The 15,470-nt window shown below is 50.3% G+C and overlaps 2 protein-coding genes and 1 pseudogene across 2 annotated transcripts; all 3 read left to right on the top strand.

Annotated features, from left to right (window-relative positions):
* The first annotated feature begins 308 nt into the window (after positions 1–308).
* LOC133242876 (melanoma-associated antigen B3-like) lies at positions 309–1,653 on the top strand (annotated as a pseudogene).
* Positions 1,654–3,081: 1,428 nt separating this feature from the next.
* On the top strand, positions 3,082–5,126 carry LOC133243519 (polyhomeotic-like protein 2). Its single transcript, XM_061410501.1, has one exon. It carries the CDS (start codon positions 3,227–3,229, stop codon positions 4,103–4,105), a length of 879 nt encoding a protein of 292 aa, XP_061266485.1. The 5' UTR covers positions 3,082–3,226; the 3' UTR covers positions 4,106–5,126.
* Positions 5,127–9,652: 4,526 nt separating this feature from the next.
* On the top strand, positions 9,653–15,110 carry MAGEB1 (MAGE family member B1). Its single transcript, XM_061410499.1, has 2 exons — positions 9,653–9,816; positions 13,561–15,110. Exon 2 carries the CDS (start codon positions 13,619–13,621, stop codon positions 14,630–14,632), a length of 1,014 nt encoding a protein of 337 aa, XP_061266483.1. The 5' UTR covers positions 9,653–9,816; positions 13,561–13,618; the 3' UTR covers positions 14,633–15,110.
* Positions 15,111–15,470: the final 360 nt, after the last annotated feature.

Raw genomic sequence — 15,470 nt, 5'->3', positions numbered from 1 at the left:
CGCACAGAGGAGGGGCCCCTGCATCTGCCAAAAGTTGATACGATTGTCCTGAATATGAACCGAGAGGACCCCCACCCTCCAGAATGGAGGGGGTTAACCTCAAGGACTGGCCCACTGCTCCTCAGCCCCAGGAAGCAGGCGGCAGGGCTGGCAGGCTGCAGCCTGAGTCTCAATTATTTTGACAGAGTTTTCAAGAGGACAGGGTGATCAGATCAGGAGTCCTCTGGGTTTGTAGAGCAGTGCCCACATGGAAACCTGCAGAGTGGGCCTTCTTAAAGGCCGAGTGGTGCCTCCCTGCCGTGGGCACTCACAACCTCTCATCCTCTCTCCTCTCTGCCCAGATCACGTGCTGTTCTACCTGCACTCCTGCCTGTTGTCCTGACCACAGTCACCATGCCTCGGGGTAAGAAGGCTAAGCTCCACACCTGTGAGAAACACCGCCAGGCTCAGCATGGCACCCAGGATCTGAGGGGTGCTCAGGTCACTGCCACCAGGATGGAAGCACTCTCATCTTCCTCCAATCCTGGTCCTGGGGTTGATGCTAAGGGAAAGTCCGGTGCTAGGTTTGTAACCATCTCAAGAGTCCTCAGGGGGCCCTGGCCACCACCACTGTGCCTGCAGGTGTTTCTCCCACAAGATCATCCAAAAGAGCCCTTGGGAAAATTCGGAAAAAGCGAAATTCCTCTCAACCCCCTCTCTCCAATGTGCGGTCTGGAAAACACTCACTAACCAGGCAGACAGGTCTGTTGGTGCAGTTCCTGTTACACATGTGTAAGATGAAAAAGCCCATTAAGAAAGCAAATATGCTGAAGATCATCGATAAAAAGTACCAAAATTGATTCCTCAGGATCCTCAAAAGTGCTTCTGACAGGATAGAGGTGGTATTTGGTATTGACGTGAAGAAAGACAACACTGCCAAGCATTGTTATGTCCTTGTCAGCAAGATGAATCTCCCCCACAATGGGATCCTGCACCATGGCAGGGGTTTTTCCAAGACCGGTCTCCTGATGAATCTCCTGGATGTGATCTTCATGAAGGGCAACTGCACCACAGAGGAAGACATCTGGGATTTCCTGGGTAAGATGAATATCTATGCTGGGAAGAGGCACTTCATATTTGGGGAGCCCAAGAAGCTCATCACCCAAGATTTGGTGCAGCTGAAGTATTTGGAATATCAGCAAGTGCCCGGCAGTGATCCAGCATGCTATGAGCTCCTGTGGGGTCCGAGAGCACACGCTGAAGCAAGCAAGATGAGAGTCCTGGAGTTCCTGGCCAGGATTAACCACTTGGATTCCAGTGCCTTCCACTTTGGGTATGAAGAGACTTTGAAAGATGAGGAAGAGAGGGCCCAAGCTAGCGGATGTCCCAGTGTTCCCCCAGCAGTTCCTTCCACACCTAGTGAAGCTGAGGCAAATTCTGCACTTTGTGGCTCAAGAGAGTAGTCAGTGTTCCAAGTAGTATAGGACTGGACGTCACCGAGGATTCATAGTGTAAAATACCTTGGTGTTCCTGTTCTGTATGGGGAATTTAGAAATCAACTTGTGTTTTTAAGTTCTCTACTTTTCTAATGCTGCTCCTAAATGAAAGCTTACCTAGCTTATAATCTAAGTGTATGAATAACATCAGTCACACTTTTATTGGTCTTAAGGATAAGAGTTTTTCTGTTATGTAAAGCAAATGGGGAAGCTTCCATCTTATTTAGTAAGCCAGTTCAAGACAAAATGGCATTGCAATATGTTATTTCCTTGAAAATATGAAAAAGTTAAGCAGTAAAATATGTGGGATCAAGAAACATAGGAAAAGTAAGATGGTATTTGGATTCCTCATGCCTTGTACTCTGCGTTTTACAAAATTATAAACAACAGTATACACTTGGTTAATTCAAAATGTAGAATTAAATTCTAATAATTTCAACCTCATGCTCACAGGCTCATTTATTCCCTAAACATGAACTGAGCCTCTGCTCATAGTAGGCTCCATGCTAGTACTTGGAGAGCTGAGAAAAAGATCTAGCCACTGACCATAAAATTACAGAGGCGAGAAGCAGCTGTCATGCAAAGGAAACGGTGACATGACAGCAGTCAAATGTGAATTCCCTGATGCAAGGGAGTGGTGGGCCTTGGGAAAATAGAAGTCCTTAAGTGGGAAGTAATTATAAGTTGTGTGCATGGCGGGCTGGATGAGGCTGTGGCAATCGTGACCAGGGACCAGGTTCTCACATGGTGGGCCGTATAGTTTAAAAACAAAGCCTGGGATGGGAAACTGCCCTTAACAGTTACAGGCACACTTCACTCTGTTGCCCGTTGCTTTATTGTATTTCACAGGTACTGCTTTTCTTTTCTTTGTTCTTTTTCTTTACCAAATTGAAAGTTTGTGTTAGTCAACCTTGCTTCCAGCAAGTCTTTCGGCTCCATGTTTCCAACATCGTTTGCTCACTTCATGTCTGTGTGTCACGTTTTGATACCTCTTGCAATGTTCACACCCTCAGCAGCAAAAATAATGGACTCAGTGAAGGCTCAGATAATGGTTAGCATCTTTTTTCTTTTAGCAAAGAGGTGTTTCTATTTAAGATATCTATATTGTTCTGAGGCATAATGCTATTGCCCACTTAATAGCCTACAATATAGTGTAAACATAAGTTTTATGAAAGTACTGGGAAACCAAAAATTTCTTGTGACTCAATTGTGATATTGACTGTCCTTCAGGGGTTGGGAACCAAACTTGCAGGATTTTCTGGGTCTCCCTGTGCTTTGGGATTGTGAGTAAATCAGACAGAAATCAGGTGAACCTGGCGTGGAATGTATCCTATAGCTCTTGTTCCGGTGCAGGCAAGCAATGTGCAGATTAGATGTTTTATGCATGTTGCCTTCTATTCACAGAGTTTCTGAGAAATCAGGGTGAGGTCTCCGTGGCGGCTGCAGCCCTAGAGCGCCCGATGCGCACGCGTGCAATCCGCCTCCACTCGCACTTCTACCCTGGCCTCGCGCCCCTGCCACACTTTGTGGACGCCAGCTCGGCTGGTGCGGTCGAACGCGCTGCGGCAGCCCTGGGCCCGGGCTCGGAGGCTCCCGGCGGAGAGGAGGCGGCCCGCCCGGCCAGGGACCCCACGCAAGGCGGCGGCTGGCCTAGGGGTTGCGTAGTCCCCGCCCGGCCAGGCCCAGCCGGGCCCTGGACAGAGACAGGGCAGGGCATTGTTCATGCACTGACCGACCTTAGCACCCCTGGCATGACCTCAGGGAACGGAAACTCTGCCTCCAGCATCACTGGCACTGCCCCAAGAATGGTGGGACGCTTGTCTCTGCTGGTGGGGAATCTCAAGAAGTATGCACACGGGTTCTTGCCTGAGAAACTTCCGCAGCAGGACGATAACACCACCACTGACTTAGAGATGGAGGAGCCCTATCTGCAAGAATCCAAAGAGGAGGGTACTCCACTCAAACTCAAGTGCGAGCTCTGTGGCTGTGTGGACTTTGCCTCCAAGTTCAACCATCCCAATCACTTCTGTTCCATGGCTTGTGTAAAAAGGTACAACGTGGGGTGCACCAAACGAGTGGGGCTTTTCCACTCAGACCGGAGCAAGCTGCAGAAGGTGGGAGCCATGACCCACAACCGCTGTCAGGCCAGCAAAGCCAATCTGCCGACACTTACCAAGGATACCAAGAAGCAGCCAACAGGCACTGTACCCCTTTCAGTTACCGCTGCCCTGCAGCTAACACACAGCCAGGAAGACTCCAGCCGTTGCTCAGATAACTCAAGCTATGAGGAACCCTTGTCCCCCATCTCAGCCAGCTCGTCCACCTCCCACCGGCGACAAGGCCCATGGGACCTGGAGCTCCCTGACATGCACATGCAGGACCTGGCGGGCATGGGACACCGCTTCCTGTCAAGCGGGCCCACCAAGTGGAACGTGGACGATGTCTATGAATTCATCCGCTCTCTGCCAGGCTGCCAGGAAATCACAGAGGAGTTTTGTGGCCAGGAGATCGATGGGCAAGCTCTACTGCTGCTCAAGGAGGACCACCTGATGAGTGCCATAAACATCAAGCTGGGGCCCCCCCTCAAGATCTACGCGAGCATCAGCATGCTCAAGGAACAGGGCCGGTAGAGGGAAGGGCCCTCGCTGTGGGGCGTGGCTGGGGAGGAGGTCTCGGGACCTCCTTGGTGACTCTCAGGGGCCTTTCTTTCTGTGGGAGGGGCAGAGAGGTAGGTGGCACAGAAGTTGGGGCTTTATGCTTGTAAATATTTGAATGCACTGGCTTCTTCCAAAGTCCCACGACTCTAGCCCCGCTTCTCTTCCTCTCTTTCTATCCCCCATTTTCCAGGGGGTATGTGGTCAGGGCTTCCAACCTGAGTTGGGTCACTTCCCAGGGCAGCCGTCGGGCCTGGAGAGAGGCTTCGGAAGCCCTCGCCTGCCTTCGTCCTCTTCTTTCTCGGGGCCCAGCTCACTCTTCCGTTGCCAGCTTCTCCCACTTCAGCCTGTTACTGAAGCCGCCAGAAGGGTTCTCCCCCCTTACCCCTGCAGGTGGAGGGAGAGAAGCTGGGCCTGCTTTGGCCACACCTGCTAGTACAGCCACCTTAACGCTATGTGTGTGACTGTGTGGGAGCCTGGACTGACTGACGGGCCGAGATCCCCCCCGGCATCTCCAGGTGTTTTGTAACAAACAGCCACTTAGTGCTTCGTCCTGGACTCCACTCAGCCTCAGGATGGGGAATAGGAAAAAGCGCTGCCTCGGTGCAGAGGCAGGATCAGAAAGCGATGCAGGTTAGCAGGAGATTTTCCTTTCCAGATTGTCGTGGTGTCTCTGCAGCCCTTTCTTGCACTGTGACACCCCCCGCCCCGACTGCCCTGCTGTGTCACAGACGGCATTAAGGAAGCTGCCAGTGGGCTGGGCCAAGCTGTGCCTCCTGGTCTTGCCTGTCCACCCACCGTGAGAGCCCAGTGGTGGGGCCCAGAGAACGTCCAAGGGCGGAAGAGCTGGAGTGACCGCCAAGGTGAAGAAGGCAGCCTTCAGCCTCGGCTCCCACACTTCTTTGCCTCTGGAACTTGCTGGCAGCAGTGTGAGCTGCCCATGGAGGAGGTGGGGCAAGAAGGGCAAGGGCCGGCCACTGACCTGCCCTGCACACTGCAGGCTCCCAGGGAAGAGTTGGACTCACCCCAGGGGAGGGTAGGTGCCCTTCTCAGTTCGTTCTATTCCCCACTCACACCCCCAGGCAGGGTTGGAAATGAAGGACTTTTTTAACCTTTTTGGTTTTTTAAAAATAAATCTGTAAAATCCATTCCTTCTGTGCCTTTCTACCCTCGGGATGCCTTTCTGTGATCCTGAAGAGCTACTTTTCACCTGCAGGGAGAGGGTAGGTCCCTGGGCTGGTAGGGGGACGACCACCTTAACTGGACAGCATATCCTCCACGTTTTGCAGCATCATTTGAGGGCACACTCAGCCCCGGTTCAGATCCCACCTGTTCTTCATGGGTATTCCTTGGGAGTGCAAGGGTCCAGGGCCCCTTAAACTCTGAGCCTCCTCAACCAAACACTGCTGTTGGGGAGACAGGACGCTGTTCATCAGGAATACCTGGCCCACCGGAGGCAGAGCCCAGAGCTCCCCACCCTCACACATGCACCTGTGGTGCATGCGGCTCCATGTCCAGCACAGCCCTTGGGGTAACTCTGCCTCACTCAACAGCTGAGCATTCTTTGGATGCTGGAATAGCAAACTGTTAGGAGAGTCTCTGCCTCAGGAGGCAATTGCCTGAGCCTCGAATAAAGAAGGGGCCTTCCAAACACAGGCTGCTTGTACACTCAATTAGTCTGTAACAGAGGGGCCCAGGGAGACTGATTAGCAGGGACCTTTTAAGAACTAATACCCACATCTTGATGACAACTGCAGAAAACCTTTAAGATGTAACTACTTCCTGGAGGAAGAGGAGAAACAAACAACTGACTAGTTGACCACCCACAGGATGGAGCTAGGACTTGGGAGGTCTGGTCTACAGAAGGTCGGGAATGGCTAGCCAGACAGGGGCCATCATGGGACCCTGGGCTGAGGGGGAGTGGGGAGGGTCCCCCAGGAAGACCCCCATATTGCCCACCCCACTCCAGGGCAGGGGAGTGGGCCACTGTGGCCCGTGCAGCTTGGCGAGTCCATGCTGGACCTCGACTTTCGCTTTCTGGAGGACAAAGCCAGGCCCAGCCAGAGTCTGTCCTTGTATGTGAGGTGGGAGAGGGAGCTGAAACTCCTGAAAGAGGATAGGGTGGATCTGCAGGGCTGACTGACACAGGTAAACACACTCCTGCCGTCTCTTCACTCTGGGTGGAAGGACTCAGTCTGAAGGGTGCTTCCTTCAACATATATTCGCTCCTGATATTCATGCCTTACATAGAATTTTGCAAAACTTTTGATCGTGACTGACAGTTTGTTCCCCACTCTCACATATGTACTGAGATGTATGTAACTGAAGCAAAACAGAATAATACCTACCCTGATATAAAAAAAAAAAATCAGGGTGACACTCCCCTGAGGTGGGATGACGCCCAGAATCCGATAGAATGGTACACTCTTTCCTCTCTGGGCATAACTGTCAGCTTTTAGGTTGTGAATATTTTTTAAATCTACAGTTCCTTCTCATTCACCCTCCCATAGCCCCTGGCAACCACCACTCTACTGTCTGTTTCTTTGACTTAGACCATTTTAGATTCCTCATGTAAAGGACATGCAGTATTTGTCCTTCTGTGTCTGGCTTATTTCACTGTACCATAATGTCCTCTAGATTTATCCACGCTGTCATGACTAGAGAGGTTAGCTTCTTTTTAAGGCTGAATGATATTCCATTGTATGTATATTTTACTTATTTATCCATTCATCTGTCACTGGACAGGTAGGCAACTTCCCTGTCATGACTATTGTGAGTAGTGCTGCAGTGAACATGGGAGTGCAGAGCTCTCTTCAAGGTCCTGATTTCAGTTCCTGTGGATAGTAGTGGAATTGCGGAAAGTATTATGTGTTATCTTTGATTTTTTGACGAACCCCTATACTGTTTTCCATACTGGCTGTACCAATTTACATTCCTACCAGCAGTGTTGAATATGTATAGTTTACTAAGAAACTTGCAAACAGTCTTCCAAAGTGGCTCTACCATTTTGCATCACCACCACCAAGGAATGAGAGTTCTTGTTGATTCACATCCTTACCAGCATTTGGTGTTTTCAGTCCTTTGAATGCTGGCCATTCTGAAAGGCATGTCATGGTATCTGCTTGTTTTCTTAATTTGCAGTTCCATAATGGTATATGATGTGGAGCATCTTTCCATATGCTTGTTTGCCATCTCTGTATCTTCCTTGGTGAGGTATCTATTCATATCTTTCGTCCATTTTTTATTAGATGTTAGTTTTCTTCTTATGAATTTTAAGAATTCATTGTATATTTTAGATTAGAGCTTTCATCAGATGTATCCTTTGAAAATATTTTCTCCCAGACTATGGCTCATCTTGTTCTCTTGATGGTGTATTTTTACAGAGCAGAGGTTTAAAGGGAATGGAATCTAGCTTATCAATTATTTCTTTCATGGATCCCCATCACTTTTTTCTTTGATGATCTTTTGTTGATCGATTGATTTGCTATGCGGCACATGGGATCTTATCCAGGGTTTGAACTGACACCCCTTGCACTGGAAACACAGTTTGTGTGTGTGTGTGTGTGTGTGTGTGTGTGTGTGTGTTGAGGAATAGTAAATTAACAATATTGTGACAGTTTCAGGTGGACAGTGAAAGTACTCAGCCATCATATGCACATATCCACTCTCCCCCAAACTCCTTTCCCATCAATACTGCCACATAACACATAACCAAAATAATTAAGAGTGATAAATAAAGGAGATAAATAGATAATGCTCAGTAACCATATGGTAATCTGCATGTGCAAAATCAGACACCCTCAAGTGATCAAGGGCTTACAAGATTATCTGGTGCTATCCTTCTATGTAGAAAGTAAATATTTTATTATTTGTACTAAAAATATTTTTTTCAATTTATTCTTTGGCTGTGCTGGGTCTTAGTTGTGACACTCAGGACCTTTGCTGACATGTCTGCAGGCTCTTTAGTTGTGGCATGAGAGATTTTTAGTTGTGGCACATGAACTCTTGGTTGTGACATGTGGGATCCAGTTACCTGACCAGGGATTGAACCCAGGCCCCCTGTATTGGGAGCACAGAGTCTTAACCACTCGACCAACAACAGGAGGGTACTGAAAGTAAAGATTTTTAAACTACCCTAAATCTGGTGGCTCAGATGGTAAAGAATCTGCCTGCAATGCGGGAGACCTGAGTTCAATCACTGGGTTGGGGAGATCCCCTGAAGGAGGGCAACCCACTCCAGTATTCTTGCCTGGAGAATCCCCATGAACACAGGAGCCTGGCAGGCTGCAGTCCATGGTGTTGTAAAGTGTCAGATATGACTGAGCAAATAAGCAGACACCCTAATCTGGCTGAAGAGAAGGAATATATCAGCTCTTTTTCTCTGACAGGATAACATCTTTCCCGAGTTCCTTGATTTCTGCTGCATGTTCCTAATCTTAGATTACTTTTGGGACCAAGACCTGTTTTCTCCAACATTTGCTAGAGGTTAACTGTTCAATGTCTGTAGGAATATGCATTTCCCAGGAAGCCTTTAATCAAGTGACAGATGCTGATATGGGAACCTCCATGAAGGAGGGCTGAGGAGACAATCACCGCTGAATATAGTGGTCATCCAAAGACTAAGAAGAGGAATGTTAGATCAGTAGAAGGCAGAGACCCAGGTTGTAGTAGATGTAGTATGTTGAGCAAAAGGAATCCGAAAGGACTAGAGTTGCATCCCCACTGTCTGTTCTCAGAGGCCCTGATGGACTACGATCACATGAGGATCACACTGACTTCCCACTTGGAATTCTCAGGAGACTAGGACCTTGATGTAAGACAAGCAGCTTCATAAAGCAGAGAGTGGAGTTACAGGATTCGTCATGAGTCAATGTGAGGACCTGAAAGTGAATGCATGGTAGCACACACTATAAAAGGAGGCCCTGGAAAATCGCTGATGCTGTGGTCCCCAGGAAGCACTGGGCACAGATGTCAGGTTGATTTCAGTCTGGAAAGTCTCAGCGAGGTGAGTCATTTGTCTAATAGGATCAGCCTGTTTCGCAGAGGGACAGACCTGAATCCAAGGAGGACCTCACATGCGATGCTGAGCGTTAGACAGGACCCCTGGAGAGGGAGCCAAACAGATTTCTGTAAATTCTTAGCCCTGAGAGACCCAGAAGAGCTACTTCTGAGTGGTCCCCTCATTCAACCTGTGTGATCTTAGGAGGACAGGGCCTCCTCTAGCAGAATCAGACCCCAGATCTGCAGAGGGGGGCATCTTGACCATAACCGGACTTAAGGTGAGGACCATCAGTGCTAGTGAGAGGGTCTCTCCCCCTACGAGGGAGGCTCACAGAGTGGCGCCCCCTCCTGACAAGCAGAGATGCTCAGAGCAGCACCCTGACTCCCGACACTAGGGACTTGGGAAGGCGAGGGCTTCGTTTGGGAGCTGGAGGACTCGGGTTCATAGAAGGAGGTGTCCTGGGCTCTGATACACTGCACAAGGAGGACCCAGGGACGGATGAATATTGAGCTACCGGGTTTCCGTAGCGCTCCGCCCCTGCCCCCTGCCCCTGTCCCGCCCCTAGGAGACCCCACGTATGAACGTATGCAAGGCCCCTCTTTTCCGCTTCCAAGGCGAGGAGCACGACTGGTAGCTGCAGCGTCTGTTCAGCGGAGATTGTGTACTGGACTCGTCCGGAGCCAAGGTGAGGACCTGAATGTAGCTGAAGTGAATTTTCCAACCCCTCCCTGTAAGAAAAGTGACCCAACTGCATCCCATCCCTGCAATCTGCAGTGTAACATGCCCTCTCCCGAGTTGCGGGCCGAGGGGCCATCTTGTTGCCACGTGGAGGGTCGGTGGCGGCTCGGGCGGCTTTGTTGAAAGAGGATGGACTCTTTATGCATTGGAAGTGGTATTTGCTCTCAACAGGTGAAAAGATGGGGCTTTCAGTGCTCACAGGGCTATCTCCTTCCAAAGTGGTGGCTGCACAGAAGCCATTCCTGCCACCAATGCTGCAGTGCCGCGCAGTAGTGGCCCCCAATCTTTTTGGCACCGGGGTACCGGTTTCTTGGAAGACAGTTTTTGCATGGGGTGGGGTGCAGTGTGGGATGGGGTGTGATTCAGTGGACAAAGGAGGGTGGGGTGGCATGAGGGTAGGGTAGGGTAGGCTAAAGGGATGGTTTCAGGATGCTTCAAGCACATTACATTGTTTACTTTATTTCTGTTATTATTACATCCCCTCCTGCTCAGCTCATTGGGCATTAGAATGGGAAGGTTTGGACCCCTACCATAGGGGTCCAAATTACCATAGAGTAATTCAGGCTGAGAGAACCCGTCATTTTTGCATGGTGTGCGGGGGCTGGCGGGCGTTGTGGATAAGGGACGTTCAGGTAGAGAAAGGCCTTTATATAAAAGGATATGGACCTAGAGGGTATTATGTATGTTAAGTGAAATGAGTCAGAAAAAACGAAATACTGTATGATTTCACTTCTGTGAGGAATCTGTAACACAGAAACAATTGTAGAAGCAAGAGAGAAAAAACAGGTGGTTGATGGGGGTTAGGGTTAGGGGTGTGGGGGAGAAGAGAAATAGGTGAGAAAGGTTAAGATGTAACTACCAGTTACATAATAAAAAGCAATGGGTGTGAAAGGTAAATAAATAAAGACATAGAATGATAGATAAGGTAACCCCATTAGGCATAGGGAGGAGTCTCAGCCTTAGAAGGAGTCAAGCTAGGACCTTCAGAGCTAGTCAGAAGGCCTGGCATCCAAGCGGATTGCTGCACTAAGGAGCAGCCCCGCTCTCAGATCTGGGCATCCCCAAACAAGGTAGCTGGATATGGAGCCCCCAGCATCTCCTCTAGCCACTCAGGGAGGTGAGAGCTTTGCTCTGGGGCATGCAGACTCGGGTCAGCAGAGGGAAGACCTCAACCCCTACCCAAACTGGAGGCCATAATCCTGAGTGAGGACTGAGGGAGCCCCTGACTCCAGAACTGGGGCAGGGGGTGGGGGTCGAGAGTGCTACCCTTGTGGTTAGCAGCATAGCCCCAAATCATTTTTGGTGGAATGTGGCTCACTCGGTCAGCTTGGGTCCGGGAAAGGTGAAGACCTTTCACAGGGTTTTGGGCTCAGGTCTTCAGAAGGCAGAGTCCCAGGAAGGATGTGGAGTCGAGGGGAAGATCCATACATGGTAGAGAGAGCCACATCTGATGCCGCCTCAGCTGTCAGCCCCAGGGGGCCCAGGGAAGAGCTGGCCAGTTCTGGTGCCCCTGACTTCTGCCTGTGGGGTCTGAGGGAGATGAGGGCCTTGGTTTCAGGTCTGCTTGCCCGGGTCAGCAGAAAACGAGGAGTTCTAGGCCATGACAGATGTTGAGGCACCAATTCTATGTGAGGAAGGAGACAACTGACTCCCCCAGAACAGAGGAGCCCACACAGAGTGCCACCTCTGCCGTCACCCTGGGAAGCCGGGTTAGAGCTCTCAGGCAGAGACGCCCTCTCATTTTCTCCAAGGATGGTTTCAGGGACATTAGGGTTTGAGTCTGATGGGTGAAGCCTCATTCAACATAGGGAGGAAGCCCAGTTTCTAAAAGGAGTCACAGTGGTAACACTGAATGAACATGCGAGAACCCCACCCAGAAGGAAGTCAACCATATAGTCGCATTACTCCTCTAAGACCTGGGAGACCCAGGCATGGGGACCAGATGACCCCCACTTGCTTCTGCTCAGAGCCTCGCAGGGAGGTGAGGAACCTCGTTGATGGGGGTATGGGTTCAGGTCCGCCACTGGAGCATTTGCAGCTAGTACCAGGAGCCCAGAAGAGGACCTAAGAATTGAGGGACCATCCAGCTACCCCGCGACAACAGAGGGCAGTGCAAAATCTCTTCCTGACTGTCCGCATGAGGAGTCCACACACAGCTGTAGCTAGAGATCGGGAAAATGTCACTGCTTTCTAGTGGGTCTCAGGGAGATGGGGGCCTTAGTAGGAGGAGAGAGATCTCAAGAAGAGACAGAGATTTCCTGGTCTTGCCAGGAGTCACAGAGTCACGGTAAGGACCCAGAGAGATGACTTAGATGAGCACCTACCCAAAGCAGTGGGGGCCTGCAAAGTCCCAGTCCCTGTCTGCCCTGGGGCACCTCAGGCAGAGATTGCCAGATGTCACTCCTCACTTTCAGCCCCAGGAACTCAGGGAGATGTGGGCCTTGATCTGAGGCCAGAAAACTCAGGGTGGACTAAGGGAGGAACATAAATCACATCCAAGTGAGGACGAAAGGGGCCAGTGATGACAGAACAGTGAAGTCCCACAGAGTCCAGCCCCTGCTGCCATCCCAGGGAGGTCAGGGACAGGGGTGACTAGAGGTGGCTCACACTTTATTTCACCTTGGGAACCTCAGTGTGCTCAGGTCAGCAGAGGGAGAATTTCTAACATTTGCTAGGACTCACAGAGAAGATGCTGAGGACTGTGGGAAACTCCCAGAATTCCTCGCACTGTCACTCCTTGGTGCCCCCAGGCATACATGGCAGGCAGAAGTGTGCCTCACTCACAGCTAACAGGGAAGTGAGCGTCTTAGTCTAATGAGTCAGCAGAAGAAGGAGTCTTAGACTCTCCCCTGAGTAAAATTTGGGGACCTTGCATGAGTAGCACCCATTACAGGGCCTCAATCTCCTGCTGCAGCTCTTCAGGCCCCAGAGACCGTGGGCGGTAGGGCCAGGTAAGGCCACCCTGGCTTTCCCCATTCGATCTTAGGGAGCTGTTGGCCTTGCTGTGAGGAAAGGTCCTCAAGCCAGGAGAGAAAGGAGCCCCCAGATCCTCCCAGGAGTCAAAGTGGGGACTGCAAATGAGGACTGAAGGTAGCACGCTCCCCCTTGCAGCTAATCAAACGAACACTAGAGTCTTGCCTGATCCTCCGCTGAGGCCCCTCATTTCTTTGTGTCATTTCTAAGGGAGATGAGGTTCTTCACCTGAAGGGGCAGCACCAGAGGCAGGAGGGAAGGGCCCACACCCTTGGTGTTGACAAGATGAGGACCCTGAATGGTGGAGAACCGAGTTCAGGACAGAGCAGGCCCCCAGAACTGCCAGTGCCTTCCACCCCTACAGTGTCCACGACTTGGTTCCTTCTCATGGGTCCCAGGGAGCTTAGAGGCATCACCTTTCAAGCGGCACATGGCAGGGGTCCCGGCCCCACTAAGAGCTGATGTGACAGTTGTGTGTGTGAACGAAGGGACCCAGAGAGGGCCCCACTCCCAGGATCTTCTGTCATTGGAGGCAGCCACAGGCAGGCTGTGGCCTGAGGCTGGCTCGCTCTCACTTCTTACACGGGGTTCTCAGGGGATAGGCTGACCAAGAACAAGAGGCCAGTGGTTCCTGGAGTAGGGCTCTCAAGGAAACAGGCAGAACAGCCTTATTCCCTCCATGCTGAAGGAGCTCATCGACTCATCTTCCCTTCTCCAGGTTCCAGCATTACCTACTTTCCTGCCTGCTCCCCTGCCCGCTGTGCCTGCTGATAGTCATGCCTCGGGGGCAGAAGAGCAAGCGCCGTGCACGTGAGAAACGCCGCCAGGCACGCATGGAGACCAAGGATCTCGGGAATGCTCAGGCTGCTGCCACCCCCACCCCTACTTCTGGGAGTACGCCCCCAGGCTCCCCCCCTGCCGGTGCGGGCCAGAAGCCTCAGGGAGCTGCAGCCACTAGCTCTCTTGTTGCAGGGGCTTCACGCCCAAGATCTAAAGCACGTGGCAGGCGCCAAGTTAAGGAACGTAAAAATTCTTCCCAGGCCTCAACCTCTGCCATGATTGCTCCTCTAGGTCTTCTGGCCAAGAAGGCAGGAATGTTGATTCACTTCATGCTACAGAAGTTTAAGCTGAAACAGCCCATTAAGAAGATAGATATGCTGAAGATTGTCCACAAAGCGTTCAAGGCACAGTTCCCTGAAATCCTCAAGAAAGCCACTGATCGCATAGAGCTGGTGTTTGGCCTTGAATTGAAGGAAATCAAGCCGAATGGTTACTCCTATACCCTTGTCAGCAAGGAGCGCCTCGCCAAAGATGGGGTGCTGGGCAGTACCTTGGAGGTGCTGAAGAATGGGCTTCTGATGCCTCTGCTGGGTGTGATCTTCCTGAATGGCAATTGTGCCTCTGAGGCAGAGATCTGGGACTTCCTGAATGCTCTGGGCATCTATGATGGAAAGATGCACATAATCTTTGGGGAGCCCAGGAAGTTCATCACTGAAGAATTGGTGCAGGAGAAGTACCTGGTGTATCGTCAGATTCCTGACAGCGATCCCCTGAGCTATGAGTTCCTGTGGGGCCCAAGAGCCCATGCTGAAACCAGCAAGATGAAGGTGCTGGAGTTTGTGGCCAAGATCAATAGTACCGTCCCCAGTGCTTTCCCGTTCCATTATGAGGAGGCTTTGAGAGAAGAGGAAGAGAGAGCCAAAGCCAAATCTGCAAGCAAGGCTCGTGGTGCTGCCAAGGCCACTGCCCACTCCACGGTCCCACTCAGCGATCCATCTAGCCCCCAGTGAGGTCTCAGGCAGCTTCTTCACTTTGACCAATACTGCCAACCTTTTTAGTAGTGAGAGGATAAAGTGTGGCTGGAAAGGTCATAATATACATCTTTTTTGTGCTCCTGTTTTACCCTGTTACCTTTCAAATGTTTGTTTTCCTATAATGTTTGTTTAGATTCAGAATCCAAGTTTACGAATGAAACGGATCACAGTTTTGTTGTTGTCTGTCAGATCTAAGAGTAAGAGTTTGTAGTGTAATTCAAAAAATCCTTGCATCAACAAGATAACATAGCTTTGGAATAGGAATTTTCTTGGAAATGTGAAAGAATGCTGTGGTTTTAAAACAGATGAAAATGAAGTAAGCTGTAGTCAAGTTTTGATTTATGTTATTCACCTTTGTCTCTCTCTCTATAACATTCAGTAGTACCCTTAGCAATACACTTAGATGTTGTTAGCGTATTCAATAATGCCAATAAAAATAAACAATAAGAATACATTCCTTGCTTGGTGGCTCCTTTATTCCCATCTTTACTTGAGCATCTGCTCTTCAGAAGGTTCTGTGCTGGTGGGGGTGATGCAAAGATAAAGGACCCTGTACCTGCCTGTAGATGTCTTGTGTATATGAGCAGTGATTCCATAAGGAAGGTGGTGTGATGATCTAAGACAAGTGACAAAAATCAGGGAGGATGCTGGGGAGGGAGTTGGGATGAGAGCAGTGAGGTATAAATTCTCTCAGCCTTTATTCTCTTAAACCAAAACTTTGAGGTTTGGTATTTTGGCCAAGGTCAATGGTAACATCCCCAGTGCCTTCCCACCCGATTATGAAAAGGCTCTGAGAGAGGATGACGAGAGAGCC

Source organism: Bos javanicus, chromosome X, assembly GCF_032452875.1.
Source record: "Bos javanicus breed banteng chromosome X, ARS-OSU_banteng_1.0, whole genome shotgun sequence".
NCBI classification, from domain to species: Eukaryota; Metazoa; Chordata; class Mammalia; order Artiodactyla; family Bovidae; genus Bos; species Bos javanicus.
This window is presented reverse-complemented; position numbering and strand designations above follow the sequence as displayed.